The sequence below is a fragment of the Pantherophis guttatus genome, chromosome 3 (genome assembly GCF_059756535.1).
Source record: "Pantherophis guttatus breed Tessera chromosome 3, ASM5975653v1, whole genome shotgun sequence".
In the NCBI taxonomy this organism is placed as follows: Eukaryota; Metazoa; Chordata; class Lepidosauria; order Squamata; family Colubridae; genus Pantherophis; species Pantherophis guttatus.
In genome coordinates this window covers 71,746,643-71,762,579 of record NC_142065.1, presented here as the reverse complement: position 1 = coordinate 71,762,579, position 15,937 = coordinate 71,746,643, and the positions used below count along the sequence as shown (strand labels likewise).

Sequence of the window (15,937 nt, the reverse complement as noted above, 5' to 3'; positions counted from 1 at the left end):
ATACCTTTTTAATATATATCTGGAAGAATAAATAATTCAATTCTTATTTAACAGTATCACATACAATTCATGTATATGGTTGCCTACAAATGTTTAGGTGATCCTTGTCACATTGTACATTTCATTGAAACAGAATATGACACAAATTCTAATGTCCCATATTTGAAGCAGAAAAGATTGTCTAGACTTCCAGATCACTGTAAAGCACTTACAGTAATAGTTTTGGAATGATTTTACCAAACTTAAACTGTTGAGAGATTTCAGGATCTGCAAGGAGACCTAAGAATATTTCTGTTGGAAGAGGGGCTTTGTGCCCAGGCCTGAGGCCCCGAGGGTGTGAAAGGGCCCTGTTTCCTAGCTAGGTTGACACCTATGATGATACTTTTTTTCTTAGCTGCCATATATAATTAATTTATGTTATGCTATAATTCTTTTTAATTGTTTTATGATTATTCACCACCCGGACTCACTTGCCTGAAGGCCCACTATAGAAATTGAAGAAATAAATTAAATAAATAAATAAATAACTATAAAATGTATTTTGATTGGGCTTCTTTGGAGATATAAATCACTTTCGTATGTTCATGTATGAAAGGAATTAATATCAAAATTAATTGTCACAGTACAAAGCAAGTCAGCTCATAATAAAATTCCCAAAAATGAAACCTCTTAAACTTTTATTTTCTACCAGTGTAATTGCACTATCCAGCTGTGATAGACCTTATTAACAAAGGGATAGCAATACAGCATATATGCATCTGCTATCACAGTACATAATGCATGCATATACTAATATAGCATCATATCCTTGACTTGAACGTACTTTAGCATACAGAGAGAACTTTGGTACATTTGGAAATAAAATGAATTGCTGATTTTTTTTTTAAATTTGATTAAATGCCACCCTTCTCCGGAGACTCAGGGCGGCTTACAATGCGTTAAGCAATAGCCTTCATTCTTTTGTATCTTTTATACAAAGTCAGCTTGTTGCCCCCACAAACTGGGTCCTCATTTCACCTACCTTAGAAAGGATGGAAGGCTGAGTCAACCTTGAGCCTTGGAGAGATTCGAACCAGCAGAAATTGCAGGCAGCTGTGTTAATAACAGGGTGCACTAAACCACTGTACTATCAAGGCTCTTTTCTTTCTTTTGGTTTTGAAGATTTATGCTTTCCAGTTCAGGAAATGAACTCAACTTGCAGCCCATCACAAATTCTAAGATAAAGTAATGCTGTTAGTGTAACAGGTAACATAATAAAAATTGTACATTTCAAACAATTGCAGCTTATTTTTCTTCCCGGCGCATTACAGTTGTCTGATGTTGCAGCAATAGAAGGCATCTAAATATTTCATTTGCTTACTTGAAACTACCCTTCCTAAATAGCACAATTTAAAAACAAACAAAGGATAAATGGTAGAATTTGGTGTATTTGTGTTTTTACAATTGGATGTGATTTTAAACTTCCACCGTACAGAGAAAAGTGGATTTGTGTAATTTTCTCTTAATCCTTGTGGAAGAAGTCACAACAATCTCAATTGCCAACACAGATTAACTGTTTAAATATGATTGTTTTAAAAAAACACCTTTCATTGTGCTTGATCTTCTTGGCTTGATTTTTGATATATATGAAACGTTGGTTTGTCATACCAATTTCTAATATAATTTTCCTTTGTAATCAACAGAAATAATATTTAAAACTACCCCACTGCTCCCTTGCTTCCGCATCTTTAAGAATGCATTTGATTGCTGCGGTTTATAACTGAAAGTACTGCTTGTACAAACAAAAGTTTTTGAATTAGGGGCTAATTTTATGTTTTTGGAAATGGAAGGTAGTTGGTAAAACTTCTCCATGTGGAGTAAAAATTGTGTTTTGTTCATCTCAAAGTCTGTGCATAATAAGAAGCAAGTACTGTCAAGTGGGTGACAGCTGTGCCACTGATTTCCTCTTACAAGGAGAATGAGGAATTGAATTTAAGTCTGCTATTCAAAACACAATTAAATTGCCAACTCAGGGGACTGTACAACCACAAAGAAAACAGAATGTGATGCACCTTTCTGCTTTTCTCCTATTAATATTACTATATCTCATGTGTTTTGTACTCGGCTAAGCTTAAAAAAGGACTTTAATTAGCAAACATTAAAGTGTTTTTGTTTGTAATGGCGATTAATGCAGTATTACGAAATAAACATGGAGCCTAGTTGCGCTTTGTAATAAACTCAATATAAGCTCTATTGATTTTTATGAGAATTGTTCCAAGGAAAATAGTCTGTTGAGATGTAGTTCTATGCTCTGGTAACTTTAAGAGAACCATGACTAAAGGAACTTCCTATGCTAAAGTTCAACATTATGATTAATTTCAATGAAAAATAGGCTAAAGATAGATGAGCTAGATAGATTAGATTAGATGATAGATAGATAGATAGAAGAAACTTCAACATAGATTAATTTTAATGAAAAAGGGAGAGAGAGTTCTGAATGATTTTATTATATCTTTTGACTGTGCTACTTTTTTGCTTTAGTATTAATTGGTAAATTAATGAGCAATTCCTTACCACATAAAAGTATGTGAAAGCCTCAACAAATCTTAATAAGAAAAAAAAATCCCATAGAGTTTGATGAGATTTATTCCTCAGTGATACTTCCTGAGTGTCCCAAAACATCACAATAATAAAGTCACACCTAAGACGGCTGCTTTTTAATCTTTTATTTTTACAAAAAAAAAAAAAATGTTGCTTCCTTTTAAGTCTTCCTCACTATGGATAGAGACTTTCCAGAATGATGTCGTTATTCTTCTGATCTGAGAGAGTGCAATGCTTCTTTGTTAGCATCATAGCTTTCTGTCCATATGGTTTTAGTGGCTAGTTAGTCACTAAACTTCTAATACAGAGCTTTCTTTTCAAATTGTATCATGTGGGTCATCAGCCTTTGCAGACCAGTTCAATTGTGATCAGTGCATTCTCTTTGTTAATAGTTATTCCTGCTGGCTGCCATAAGGTCTAGCTTTAAACTCAGTGTTCAAAGAATGCATCCAACATTCACTACATGGAGAGGTCTGTATACAGTCCTCATGCAGGGGTGAATGTCAGCCGGCGAAATCTCCTCAGCTATGAAAAATTCAATTACTATTTCCTACTCAAAGTGTGCATCAGTGACTATTGTCATTTTGAACTGCCTGGTTGTGTTCCCCTTTGATATGAAAGAAGAATAGGAAGGGAAATCCCAGGAACAAAAATACTCTCTTCTTCATATAATTTATGATGACAAGTGTTACAGAAATAAAGGATTTTTCCCCCAATCAAAGTTATTATTAGAAATATGGAGATCTATACAAGAAAGTTGGCCAGTAGAAATGGGTAGTCAACCCCAAAGGTTCTCCACACGGTCAAGAAGATAAGGGAGTCAACTATTGCTGGTAGATAGCAAACAATCACTCAGTCATTAATGGACTAAAACATTATAGTTCTAAACAGTCCACAATAATTAGTACATTGAATATCGGTGAATTGTTGGACTTTGGAATGGATTATCAAGTTTGCAAAGCCACTTCCTGCCACCTCAAACTGCAAGATGACTGGCATATAAATTTGACAAATAAATAAATATAAATGAATGAATAAGTACAGTAATTGGCTGCCTAACTACTGTTGATAATTGCATTTTATTTAAAATTCTCAAATGTTACAGATATAGACAGACTTAATAACAACATTCTGGCATCATTAAAACCAGATTTGGCTTGATCATGCTTGTTCAGGAAACCAAAATTTCATAGGATACCACCTACTAAGTTACAAATGATGCCACACAATAGCCAAATGCCCAACAAATAGGGGTGGAGTCCTGAGCCTTTGATTGCATCCACAAATATCTGTTTCTATCTAAAAAAAAAAAAAAAAAAAGTGGAATGTAATATGTTGGAAAACGTATGCTTCCCTTTAAGTTTTCTAAGCAATTTTTTTTAAAACCCCTTCATTTATCTGGAAGTTTCTGAAAGCCAGAAAAAGAACAAAAGCAAACAGTAGAAATAGGAAGAATTTTAGAATTAGTAGAACTGTAGATAGAGATGAAGCACAATGTTTAGAATGCTGTATTTCCACCAGGAGTTTGATTCTGATGGAGCTCAAAGTTGACTTAGCCTTCCATCTGAGTTCAGTAAAATGAGGACTCAAATTGTTGGGGACAATATTCTGACATTGTAGACTGCTTTATGACTGTTCATAAAACACTATGGAGCAGTATATAAGTCTAAGTGCTATTGCTGTGGTTAGTAGTGTATTCCATCAATGCTTTCTTACATTTTTAAAATTCCATATGCATCTACCAGTCCAAGATCCAAGTCAGGAACTGCACCTCTGTTCCTGCTCTGCTAAGCCACTTCTTGCTTGCTTGTTAGCCATACACAATGCCAACAAGCTAGTGCTTATGTACTAGCCAAAATCAATTTGGTCTTCCAGAAGAATTAGAACTTGGCATTGTTTACTATAAACAATGATGTTTACTATAAACATCAGCATGTTCTCTCTTAGCTACTTTTTCTAGTCCCTTGTCCAATCAAACCAAATATTCAAAGGAATGCAGATGCCACACCTCACTCTTCAAATGAGGAGAGTGCATTAGTTTGTAAAGCAGCTTCAAAGGGATGCTCTAACTAGCCATGGTGGTCCAGTGGTTAGACTGCAGTACTGCTGGCTACTTCTGCTGACTGCTGGCTGACTGTAATTTGGCAGTTCAAATCTTACAAGGCTCAAGGTTGACTCACCTTCAATCCTTCCGAGGTGGGTAAAATGAGGACCCAAATTGTTGGGGAGCAAAATGCTGACTCTGTAAACCGCTTAGAAAGGGCTGTAAAGCACTGTGAAGCGGTATATAAGTCTAAGTGCCGCCCTGAGTCTCTGGAGAAAGGCGGCATATAAATTGAATTAATAATAAATAAGTACTATTGCTGTTGCTAACTAACTGCTAACCACTAACTACTGCAGTGAAGTCTTTAAAGTCCTTAGCATATTACGGTATTCATATAATTTTTAGAGTTTTCCTAGAGAAAATTTATCTGGATAGATTCATGTAGGTGTCTTTTAATAATCTGTGATGTTTCAGAAATATTTGTCCTAGTGAATAAATTTCTCATGTACACATTTGAAATATAGATTGTCCTCTTTATGGGAAAGTCACAGATTTTAGTTGAAATGTGGAAAGTTATTCAGATCTATGGATAAAAATCTAAAGGTTGTAATCATTGGCAGAGACTGAGATGAAATTGACTTGGGCCATTTAAAAATGTTCTCTTTTAATAATTTGCTTCATTGAATTCACGTTGCTTAATTTATTTTGACAACTTTGATTTTATTTAATTTGCTTCAACAACTTCAACCTTGCTTAATTCACCTTCTTTGCCAGTATTTTATATCTGGAGCTTCTTGCAAAATTGAGGTCAGACTTTTATTTGCATCTTTATTTTACTCTTGAAGGGTGTTGTAGATATTTGGTATCAAATGTTTGTTATTCATTCTGGAAGTTGTTTACCAATAACTGTATGAAACTTAAATAGAATAGAATAGAATTCTTTATTGGCCCAGTGTGATTGGACACACAAGGAATTTGTCTTTGGTGCATATGCTCTCAGTGTACATGAAAAGATAAGATACATTTATCAAGAATCATAAGGTACAAAACTTAATGATAGTCATAGGGTACAAATAAGCAATCAGGAAACAATCAATATCAATATAAATCGTAAGGATACAAGCAACCAAGTCATGCAGTCATAAGTGGGAGGAGATGGGTGATAGGAACGGTGAGAAGACTACTACTACTACAATTAAAGTGATTGAGCCTCCTGGCTCAATAAGGTTATATACTACTACTACTACTACTACTACTAGTAGTAGTAGTAGTAGTAGTAGTATATAACCTTATTGAGCCAGGAGGCTCAATCACTTTAATTGTAGCCTTATTTTATAAACCCGTAGCACTTACAAAAAACCACCAAACCCATCCTTACAAAGTATGGATAAAGACAACATTTTGCTCCTGTATTTTGTTTTTAGAGTTTACTGGAATTAATTAATGTGTGTCTCTGACTTTGAAGCATGAAAGAAAATGCACAGAAATGTATACATCTCAAGCTTTAAAGTAACCAGCTGCTTTTTATGAAACAAGACATACACACAGACATTTTGCAGCCCTGTCTATGCTCATAGTGGGCAGTTTCCTACCTCGTTATTGATCCCATACAAGAAGAGGATCAATGCTTAATGTATTGTTCTTTATGAGTTCCTTATGAGGTGTTCCTGCTGGTATATCTCCCCTAATTATCTATAGCTTGTTTGCCTTGCCTCCATGTGAATGGAAAAATTGCCATTTAAAAGTTCCTGCACACTTCACTTTCTCTCAGGAGACATAAGTATCTGTTGCCTTTGTTCTTATTTCAGTGGAATAACTTCCACAACTAATTCTGGGCCCAAACTGTAAGTTTTAAAAAATCCCTATGGAATAATAACAATATTGTGCTTGTTTCTTCCTCCATCCTGCATCATCTTTATACTTGTGCATTTAACACCCCCCAAAAAATGAAATGTATAAACTTTTTTTTAAAAAAGTTTCCTGGTGTCATACAACTATTGCAAAGACAAAACTAGTAAGCAAAGAAATATATTTTACAAGCTCATCTTCATCCCCACCAAACTAGTATATTTTAAGCTGTTATTATTTCTCCATATGTTAGATTTTAAATTACAGGATTCTCAACGTGATTTTGGTTATTTTGGTTTATATATTTTAGACAAGCCCTTAGTTTGAAACCCCCTTTGCCTCATCACCACCCAGATTGCTGGAGTGATCTTAAAAATCTCTTGAATATGCTTTACTGTCAGCTTTACATCTAAGCAGGAAATCATAAATCATGACAGTCTCCCCCATTCTGATGTATTAAACTTTAACAATTACAGATCAAAAACAAACCAGGGAAGGTTGAGTTATGAGAAAAGTCAATAGTCGATATCAAATAACAATTCAGAAGACAAGTGACAAAAAAGTTGGGATCAGAGAATAAACTGAGTTGCAAGAACAACTTGAGTACAAGAAAACAATGTTGCTGAAACACAGTCTCTGTTGGAACAGGGAATCTGTCATATTTTACTGTTCCTAACAGCTCAATGCACTAACCCTAAATCATGGGATTTTTAGTAAATTTGAAGAAATATGGGTGATATTTATAGATATGTGGATCCAGCAGTTACATTTCTTACAGATAAATCCAAAACATATCAACTGCATGGGTGGAAAGATATAAAATTCATTCAAACTTCAGAGAAAGTAGAGAATCTAGCTAAATTAAATGTGTCAATGTGATAGGCTAATATATTTAATTAACTGAGGGAGAAAAGACACAAGCTGCCGATTTGCTTGGATCCCAGATTGCTTAACAATGATCTATTTCAAAAACATGTTTTATTCAGGTGTCAGTGATTGTTCAGCGCTGTTGGCTAGAAATCATTTTTTTTTTAATTCCACATGCAAAAAACCAATTTGGCCAATTGAACTAGATGGGGAAGCCATGATCTTTATTTTCTAACATACCAAAGGGATCAAATTTTTGTCCTATCTTTCTTTTTTACAACTCAGTGCAGTATATGTAATAGTCCCATCTCTTATTTTCCCACAACCGGGTAAGGGAATGATTGACCCAAAGTTACCCAGCTGGCTTTCATGCTTCATCATTTCTTGAAGGACATGATCTGATTCTGAGAAATGTGGCAAATGTTCAGTCATTGGTTAGTATAAGTTATTGTCAAGGTTGACTCAGCCTTCCATCCTTCCGAGGTGGGTAAAATGAGACCCAATTTGTTGGGGGCAGTATGCTGACTTCTGTAAACAGCTTAGAGAGGGCTGTAAAAGCTCTATGTAGCGGTATATAAGTCTAAGTGCTATTGCTATTGCTATTGTCCAAGTAATAAAATGCTCATATCATATTCTCTACACAAGAAGACTGACAAGCAGATTACAAAATTGAAGTAGTTCTGTCTCACCCACAAAGACACACACTCTATTTCTCAAACATAATGTTACAAGAAATCATGGTACGTGGCATATTAAAATAAATATATTTCTTTATTGTGTCCTATTATAACCTGTCACAGAAAATTGAATAGGGATTACACCTTACATTCATTAAGAACCTTTCCCCCAACACTGTTATGAGCCTCTGTTCACATCTTTTAACAATAAAACCATTTTCATACAAGTTAGCTTGAGCCTAATGAAGAATCATGTTCTCAGAATGTTTTGTTCCTTTTTCAGATTACTTTCAGAGAGTTGAATAAGGGTTGATTTTTCATAACTTTTTTTTAATGAGCAACAGTTTTCAGTAACAGACCTCCCTGTTATTCTGATCAGCTACAGCCTTAGTACCATCTTAAATCGGAAAATTTGTTCTCCTTTTTCCTAATAGCAACATGTCACAAGGCGAAGCTTATAGAAATTCTGGCAAAGAAATGCTCATTTCAAATTATTACCAGGAACTCAAGTGGCAATCCTAGCAAGAAGATAGGAATGTTATTTCTGGAGGACAGATTATCCGTGCAATCAAAGCTTTATTTTATACATATCCTGAAAAGGGATTACTAAACAACTCTTGAAATCTGAGTTTAACGCTAATGGAGAAGAGTGACTAAGCAAAGGAAACAAAGTAATCCCAGATTGCCACCAAAGAAGTTTCAAACACTTTTTATCTGGGAATTCTTATTTCTATAAATATTTGACAGATTATTTTTTTAGGTACCTTGAATTCTGACTTTTCCTAAATAAGTTGGAATACTATGGCACTACTATGTTTAAAAAATTGTATTTGCACCATCTATATACTACAATAAAGAGAACTACATACCTCCAATGCAAGCAGAAAACTTAATATTGCATTGTAACTTTAGTTTGTGTTCTCATTTCACAAATCAGTTGGCTATAATTCAGATGGAGAAGTCAAAGTTCTATAAATAAGATGATTCAGAAATCTTTGTCAACTTCATTCTGCTAGAACATACCATGGGGGGGAGGGGGGGCTGGTGTACATGTCTGAATATTTCCTAGTAGTCAAAATGCTGAGAACAGCTTTTCCTTCTTTTGTGTTAAAAGCATTACTATAGGTGCAGTTTTTTTCTGAAGAAATACTAAGTACTGGTTTGAGCTTTAAAGACCTTCATGGTCTGAGTTAAGGCTAGTTGAAAGAATATCCCTCCTATATTGAGATCATCAGAGGAGATTCATTTAAAGTTACTGAAGGCCAAAATAATCAATCTCCATTAATTTGGGGCCAAGCTTTCTCCAAAGCCATCGCAGTTGGGAGGAGGTGCTCTTTGCTGAACTGAGAAACCTAATATTGCTTTAGGTTTCTTTTAGGCTTTTGCTTTAACCATGTTTAATTATTTACTTGTGCTGAGTTAATTCATAAGTAGAAAATAAACAATTGTATCCGGTTGAAGTAAAAGTGATGCAGTGAATGAGTTTTTTACATGGAGACATTTTTATTCTAATAAAGAATATGGGTCCCAGATTTCCTGCATTAGAATAGTAATATGTATTATCCACAAAAGATGATCCAGACTTGTCTCAGTAATTATTATCAGGCATATTTATATTTCCTTTCAAGAATTCCAAGCCAAAAAAAATAGGCTTAATTAAATGCACATAGAGTTATAATAAACCTTGCTAAGAATAGCTCTTCCATGGATAACTTTAGCTTTTCAGAAGTATACATTTTTCCCATTCATTTCTCTCTCTTTAGCTTGTGTAGCACGTGGTTGCTCTTTTTGAAACCTGTTTATGAACTCATCCTAACTTGCAGATTTTTTTTTTAAAAAAAATAACCTATAGTAAATAAAATAATGAATAAGGGGTAGCGAAACAACATCAATATGTAACTACTCTGTATTCTTCTCTTTCCAGCTCCAAGTACAACTCAACTTGGGATCACTGGGGGCACAGAAGTTCTCTTGTCCTGCTGGTACCTTGTCTTGACACTATCCTCTTACACCAGCATAATGTACCTGAAGAACATCGTTCTACAATAAATGTAAAGAACCATGAAAAGCTTTTAAGGATTATTTGAAAGTGCTGATGACTGGATCCAATCTGGTAGAGTTGGTTAAAAAAAAAAAACACGTCGTGGGATATAATCAGCAGTGCTTATTTGAGAATGATCGCCTTCTGTAGAATTGCTCATTATGTAAATACTTTAATTCTACTCTCTTTTTTATTAGCTGCATTACCTTGTGAAGAAGTCCACATTGTCCTTTTTCTTTACCTTTCTCTCTCTTTTTCTTTCTGAAAGATGTGAAATTATTTTTAGAGGATATTAATTGTGAGTTCATGTTTGTAATCTACAACGTTTCAAAAGCGTTCAGTCATGGTCTGCCAAGTTGCGGACAATAGTTTACATTAAAAAAAAAGAACCCAAATAATTGCAGTTTAAAAAAAAAAGGTGATCTTTAAGGCTGCAATACAAGCATTCATTTCCCTCTTTAAATAAGATTCTATCTATACTGACACAGAATCTTATTTTTTTTAACAGAAAAAAAGCTAAATAACATTGGCTTTGATTCATCTCTTCAAACTAGAATACATATCTAGATTTTCTTCTAGCATGACACTCAGATTTCAAGAATGAGCTTTGTAATATGACTGCCCTGTGCAGTTATGCTTTGATTTTGATTTTCTTGTCTGTTCAGCATGGGTGTGCCTTCATAAGATACTGCTTTTTTCTTCCTCTCGGGTGGAAGATTATATAAATATATATATATATACATATATATATTTTGGTAGATGCTAAGTTCAAGGGTACTGAATCTCTTATTAAGAACAAAGGTGCTATTGGCTGTACCAGTGGGGAAAGGAACTATTCAAACACTGAGCACAGAAGCAGACAGAGTAAATAAATGGTACTGGAAGTGGGGGGGGGGTTTCCCCTCCCCGAATCTGTTAAAAACAGCAGATATCTCAGAGGCTTCTTAATGAATGTAGCTCCCTTTATTTGTTCATACTGTGGCATGATTTTTAAAAGACTGCAGAGAAAGTGAGCATTTCTTTTATTTTACTCAGTGTTCAATGTCAACATTGGCATTTCAGAATTGTTCTTCCTGTTTAATATCTAGTAACGAGATAACCTAAATCATTTGAATGGTCAGAAGATTTTAAAATATTTTTAAAACCCTACATGCTTTTAAGATATATACATTCTTGTGCACAGACATCAGGAATAGCATCTGTTCCAATCACAGGGCACAGATGCTACGTAGGAATGTGCTAATGTATCATTGGTACTCAAACGTTTTTTCTAAAGTTAGTTTGCTTAAATAAGAAATGACTGTTTCCTCTCCTATGTAAACATGTGGCTGAAGAATTTCCTCAAATGTTTGCAGTAATTGTGCCATAATCTTCACTGTTTTATGTGTAGGTAGGAGAGAGGGGTCATGTAAATGCTGGATTATGCTATTATGCCATACAATGTAGGGAAGATGATAGAAAAATGCAGATGGGCATGTTATTCTCAAACATGCATTTAGAACTTTCAGAACACGAAATAGGTGCATAAAAGAGTTTTTCTCTCACTTATAATTTTTCTTAAATGCAACTTATAAGAGGGTTTATAAGTATGGTTTTTTTTTTCCCCCAAATGTTATGTGCTACATATCTGGTTGCCATAGTGTTGATTCTCTACCTTTGTCTTAGCATGACATTGTATTTTCTCCCCAGAAGGAGAACAATTCTCCTTCTCTCAAAAGGAGAACAATTCAGATTAACCCTAAAAACAACTCTTGTTAAATGTCAGTCTGCACAATCTAGGAAGGAACTTGTAGATCTGTCATTCTAAACAGATAATCTTTAAATGGAAGAAAATGGGAGAAGCTGCAAATTTATAGTATTATATGTGTTTGACATGCAGTGTTGCAAATTAACAAAAGATTGTAAAAATCCAAACATGTATCTGTAGAAACAATATCCTGATGTAAAGTAAGTGGATACTTCAGCAAATGCATAGACTTCTATTTGGACTCTTGACATGCTGTTCAGTGAGAAAATTACTCTTTGCTACTTGAATGAGGGCAGTTTCCTTTTCCCTGTCTTTTCCCTGGTTCAGGATGAATGATAACAGCTTGTTTCTTTAATTGAAGTTGCTGAGACATTTATAACAAAGTGCAATAAAGTGACTCAGAATGTTAGATAAAGTATTGTTTCTTAGGCAAAAAGATCTCAAAAGCAAAACCCAATTTATCAATATCTCAGAGGTCTACAGAAAAAGCTACCAGGTCTCGACCCTTATAAATTGTAACTGTGACTTTAAAATAAACGACTAGGGTATCCTTTTTTAAGTCTATCAAAGCCAGACAAAAAATTGAAATTTACTGACTGAGTACAAATTCAGCCTTTTTTTTAATATCTTCCATCCAAATATTACTCAATATTTGGGGAACCAGCACAATCTGTTCACATGTCTGCCAGATTTAAACCATATTATACCATTCAATACTCTGCTTTTTTACTCCATAAATAAAATATTATTAGATTAAGAAGGGAATCCATTAAAACCAACAGATTTTTCTTAAAAATAGGAAGGATATCCATATTATGATTATTAAACAATTACAGCCTCCAGAGCTGGGCTATAAAAATTCAGATGCCCACTGGATGGCAGCAAACAGGTGCAGACATGCTAATCTTTGCTGCCATCTAGTCCTCATCTGGATTTCTGCCACTCAGAAATGGGGACATTTTCATATTAGGGCTATCACCATTCAGTGAAGCAGTCTGTATTTTCTGTTCTGTTCTGCTGTTAATCAACTGTTGTTACATGGATGTTTTTCTTAAATAGAAAAGCTTGATTGAATTGGTTTAATGGAATATTCTGACATTTGTCTGTCCAGACATTCAAACTTATTAGAGTAAGGAGTGCAGTCAATGTTGCTGCGTAATAGATCTAAAAGCCTATTCATGTATCCCCTATGGAATGTTACATATAAACCATATAAACCAAGAACAGGATATGAGTTTCTCAAACGTGCTGTGTGCTCCCTGTACCTTTGAATGCCTAGAGCCATTCTCTTTAATTTCCCTTGTATTGCAGCTTTAAAGTTCTAAGAATGCATTTCACAGAACAACGGAGCAATACTGCAGAATCTTCTGTCAGTACTCTCTTAAGGAAAAAGAAACAGTTCAAAGCTATGTCACAAATAGAGAACCCAGCATTCCTTTTCACATCCGTAGAGAGCTGCTTTAATAGATTTGTTTATCCAAATTCTATAGTCAAGTTAACTGCTTTCTTATTCCTCCCCCAGCACACGGAGGCTGCTGATTCCTGCAGCAAACAGGGTGATCTTATTTTCTTATTACTAAACATGAAAATACCTGTGATAAAAGAATTAGTAATGTTTTTGTTTGTATGGAAATTCCCACCACAATAGCAGTTGGAATATATTAGCTCAATGTTTAGCCCAGCCTCTGAATGTTCACTTGCAATTGTTGAGTGTTTTCTTTAAAAAAAAAAAAACAACAACATTAAACCCCTAGTTGTAGGGGGAGAAAACATAGTAGAAAACCACTTCCTGATTGTGTAGGGGAAACAATTGTATGTATAAAACTGGGTTTGATTCTGTAAGTATTTATTATCAAACTGGGACTAGCTCAATAAATACTTTCAGGATTTGCCTTGGAAGAGGCACCTTTGCAAAATCATGTTTGGCCTACTCCTATCAAGACAGACACACACCTAATTTTGCACTGAATTGTCCCAGTAATCATTTTTTAATAGCAGGTGTCTGTGTATTGACAGGATTGCCCCCCTCACACAAGTTCCAGATTTCTCTAGTAAGCCTTTTCTATATGATCACTGTACAATTTGGGATTTAATGGGACTTGATGTGGATTGCGTTGGATGTTCAAATTACAATAACATTTTACAGAGTTTATTAGTCCTTAAATTGTGGGGTATGTTTGTTTCTGTTTCTTACATGATAATCTATGGTCATCTAGTCAACATCATTGCTGTTTAGAATTTTAATCAACCACTATTATATTTCTCCCAGTCATGAATATTATATATATATATATATATATATATATATATATATATATATATATATATATTATATTATATATATATATATATATATATATATATATATATATATATATATATTATATATATATATATATATATATATATATATATATATATATATATATATATATATATATATATATATATATATATATTCCTATACAGATTGGATTGAATTAAATCCAAGAAATGGAACTACGAACTTATTGTACAAAATGTGTCCCAAGTTTTGAATTGTGACAATCTTTCAGCTAAAATAAGACAATTAATTACAACTGTATTGTTATCAGATTAACATTCAGAGAAAATGAGTTAATTCCTGTGGTGTAAAGTAGTGGTGCTGATTGGAATTAAGGGTGTCTTAATATATGTAATATGAATTTTGATTTTTTTTTTTTAAAAAAAAAGCTTAACTGGGAAATTGCTATGAAAATTCAGTTGAAGTCATTCTTTTTTGTTCTTCATATTGTTTTAAATTACAGTTTGTTTCAGATACAGATGTCCTGAAAGCGCCATCACTAACTGTGCAATGCTATTCATATTTACCTTGGAATAAGCCCTCCTGAATTCAGTAAGACTTATATCGAGGTAAGTGAGTATAGCATTGCCGTCTAAAGTATTGTGCTTTTTTTTCCCTGAACATTTTCAAAAATCAGTATTTAACATTACTCTGACCAAAATACCCATATACCCCACAAAACTGTGTGCACTTAAGATTGTGTATACCAAAATATGAATATACATGGATAAAATGCCTTAAAGTTTAGTATGCACTTACTTTCAGGGACTGGACCATTTTTTTCCAGTCTGAGGAAAATAGTCCATATTTCATAACTTGCAGTGGAAGGATTGTTTGTTTGTTTGTTTGTTTGGGAAAAAATGTTTTTACCCCAAAGGAGCATTTGGTAATTTCAAGTATTATTTCACCAAGTAGACTGTGTCAGAAATTTCAAAGCCATGGTAGAACTCAAACCTGATATTTCCAGGTGGGCAGACAAATATTTTGTAAAAACATGATTAATGTTGCAGTCCAAATCTTTTTGCATCTGGTGACATTTTGCCTTTGATTTGATTAAGTAGAGTGATGGATTACATCTTGAAGAAGTAGTAAAACTCTCACTTTGATCACGCTTGCTATTAGATAATGGGATGATGGTATAAACTCTGTCAGTCAAAACATGACCCATCAAAAGTGAATGTACTCCAGTAACCCATATCTGACAGCTCACCACTGGATGCCAACAAATCTTATGGTTGTAATGCCAGTCCAGGACTACAGAAGCAAGAAGGCTGTCAAGTACCTTTTGGACTACGACATAGAGATGGGCTTGATTTGTTGTTCAGCCTGATGTACACCGTAGCAGGATTTATCCTGTAGCTATTAAAAGAAATACTGTGAGTATGGAAATAAGGTAAATTAATTTCAGTTACATTTGTAAAAAGTCCATCGGCGATCACTTTGTATACATCTTGAGCACAACTACTTCTCTTCATCTTCCTTAAACAAGACATCCTTCTTTTATCTTTTCTAAACACTTCTTGCCTGTCGAATACGGAATGCCTCTGCTGCAAAACAAATGAATCCTCCTTTGCAGCATTGGGCAAAAAGCTGGGAAAGAAGAAATAGGACAGTAACATTATTAGCTTTATTAGAAACTGATGATAGAACGATGAGGGAAGACATACAAATTATAGTTGTTGGACAAAAGCAATTGTATGAACTCTGTGTGTGTACCTTTTCTAAAACATCTGCAGAGTGTTGGTTTTTGAAGATAGAATTTGCAACACCAGGGCTGTGCTAATCTTTTGCAAGAGATATGAAGGGCCGC

General features: G+C 34.3%; 1 protein-coding gene across 2 annotated transcripts in view; it reads left to right on the top strand.

Moving 5' to 3' along the window:
- NEGR1 (neuronal growth regulator 1) overlaps window positions 1-10,443 on the top strand; it is a 517,118-nt gene extending 506,675 nt beyond the window's left edge. Inside the window, exon 7 of one of the 2 annotated variants that reach the window (XM_034433200.3) lies at window positions 9,941-10,443. In XM_034433200.3, coding sequence (XP_034289091.1) covers window positions 9,941-10,065 — 125 coding nt within the window. In that variant the 3' untranslated portion in view covers window positions 10,066-10,443. The remainder of the gene's footprint in view (window positions 1-9,940) is intronic. The other variant, XM_034433199.3, reaches the window with a different exon arrangement.
- Window positions 10,444-15,937: the final 5,494 nt, after the last annotated feature.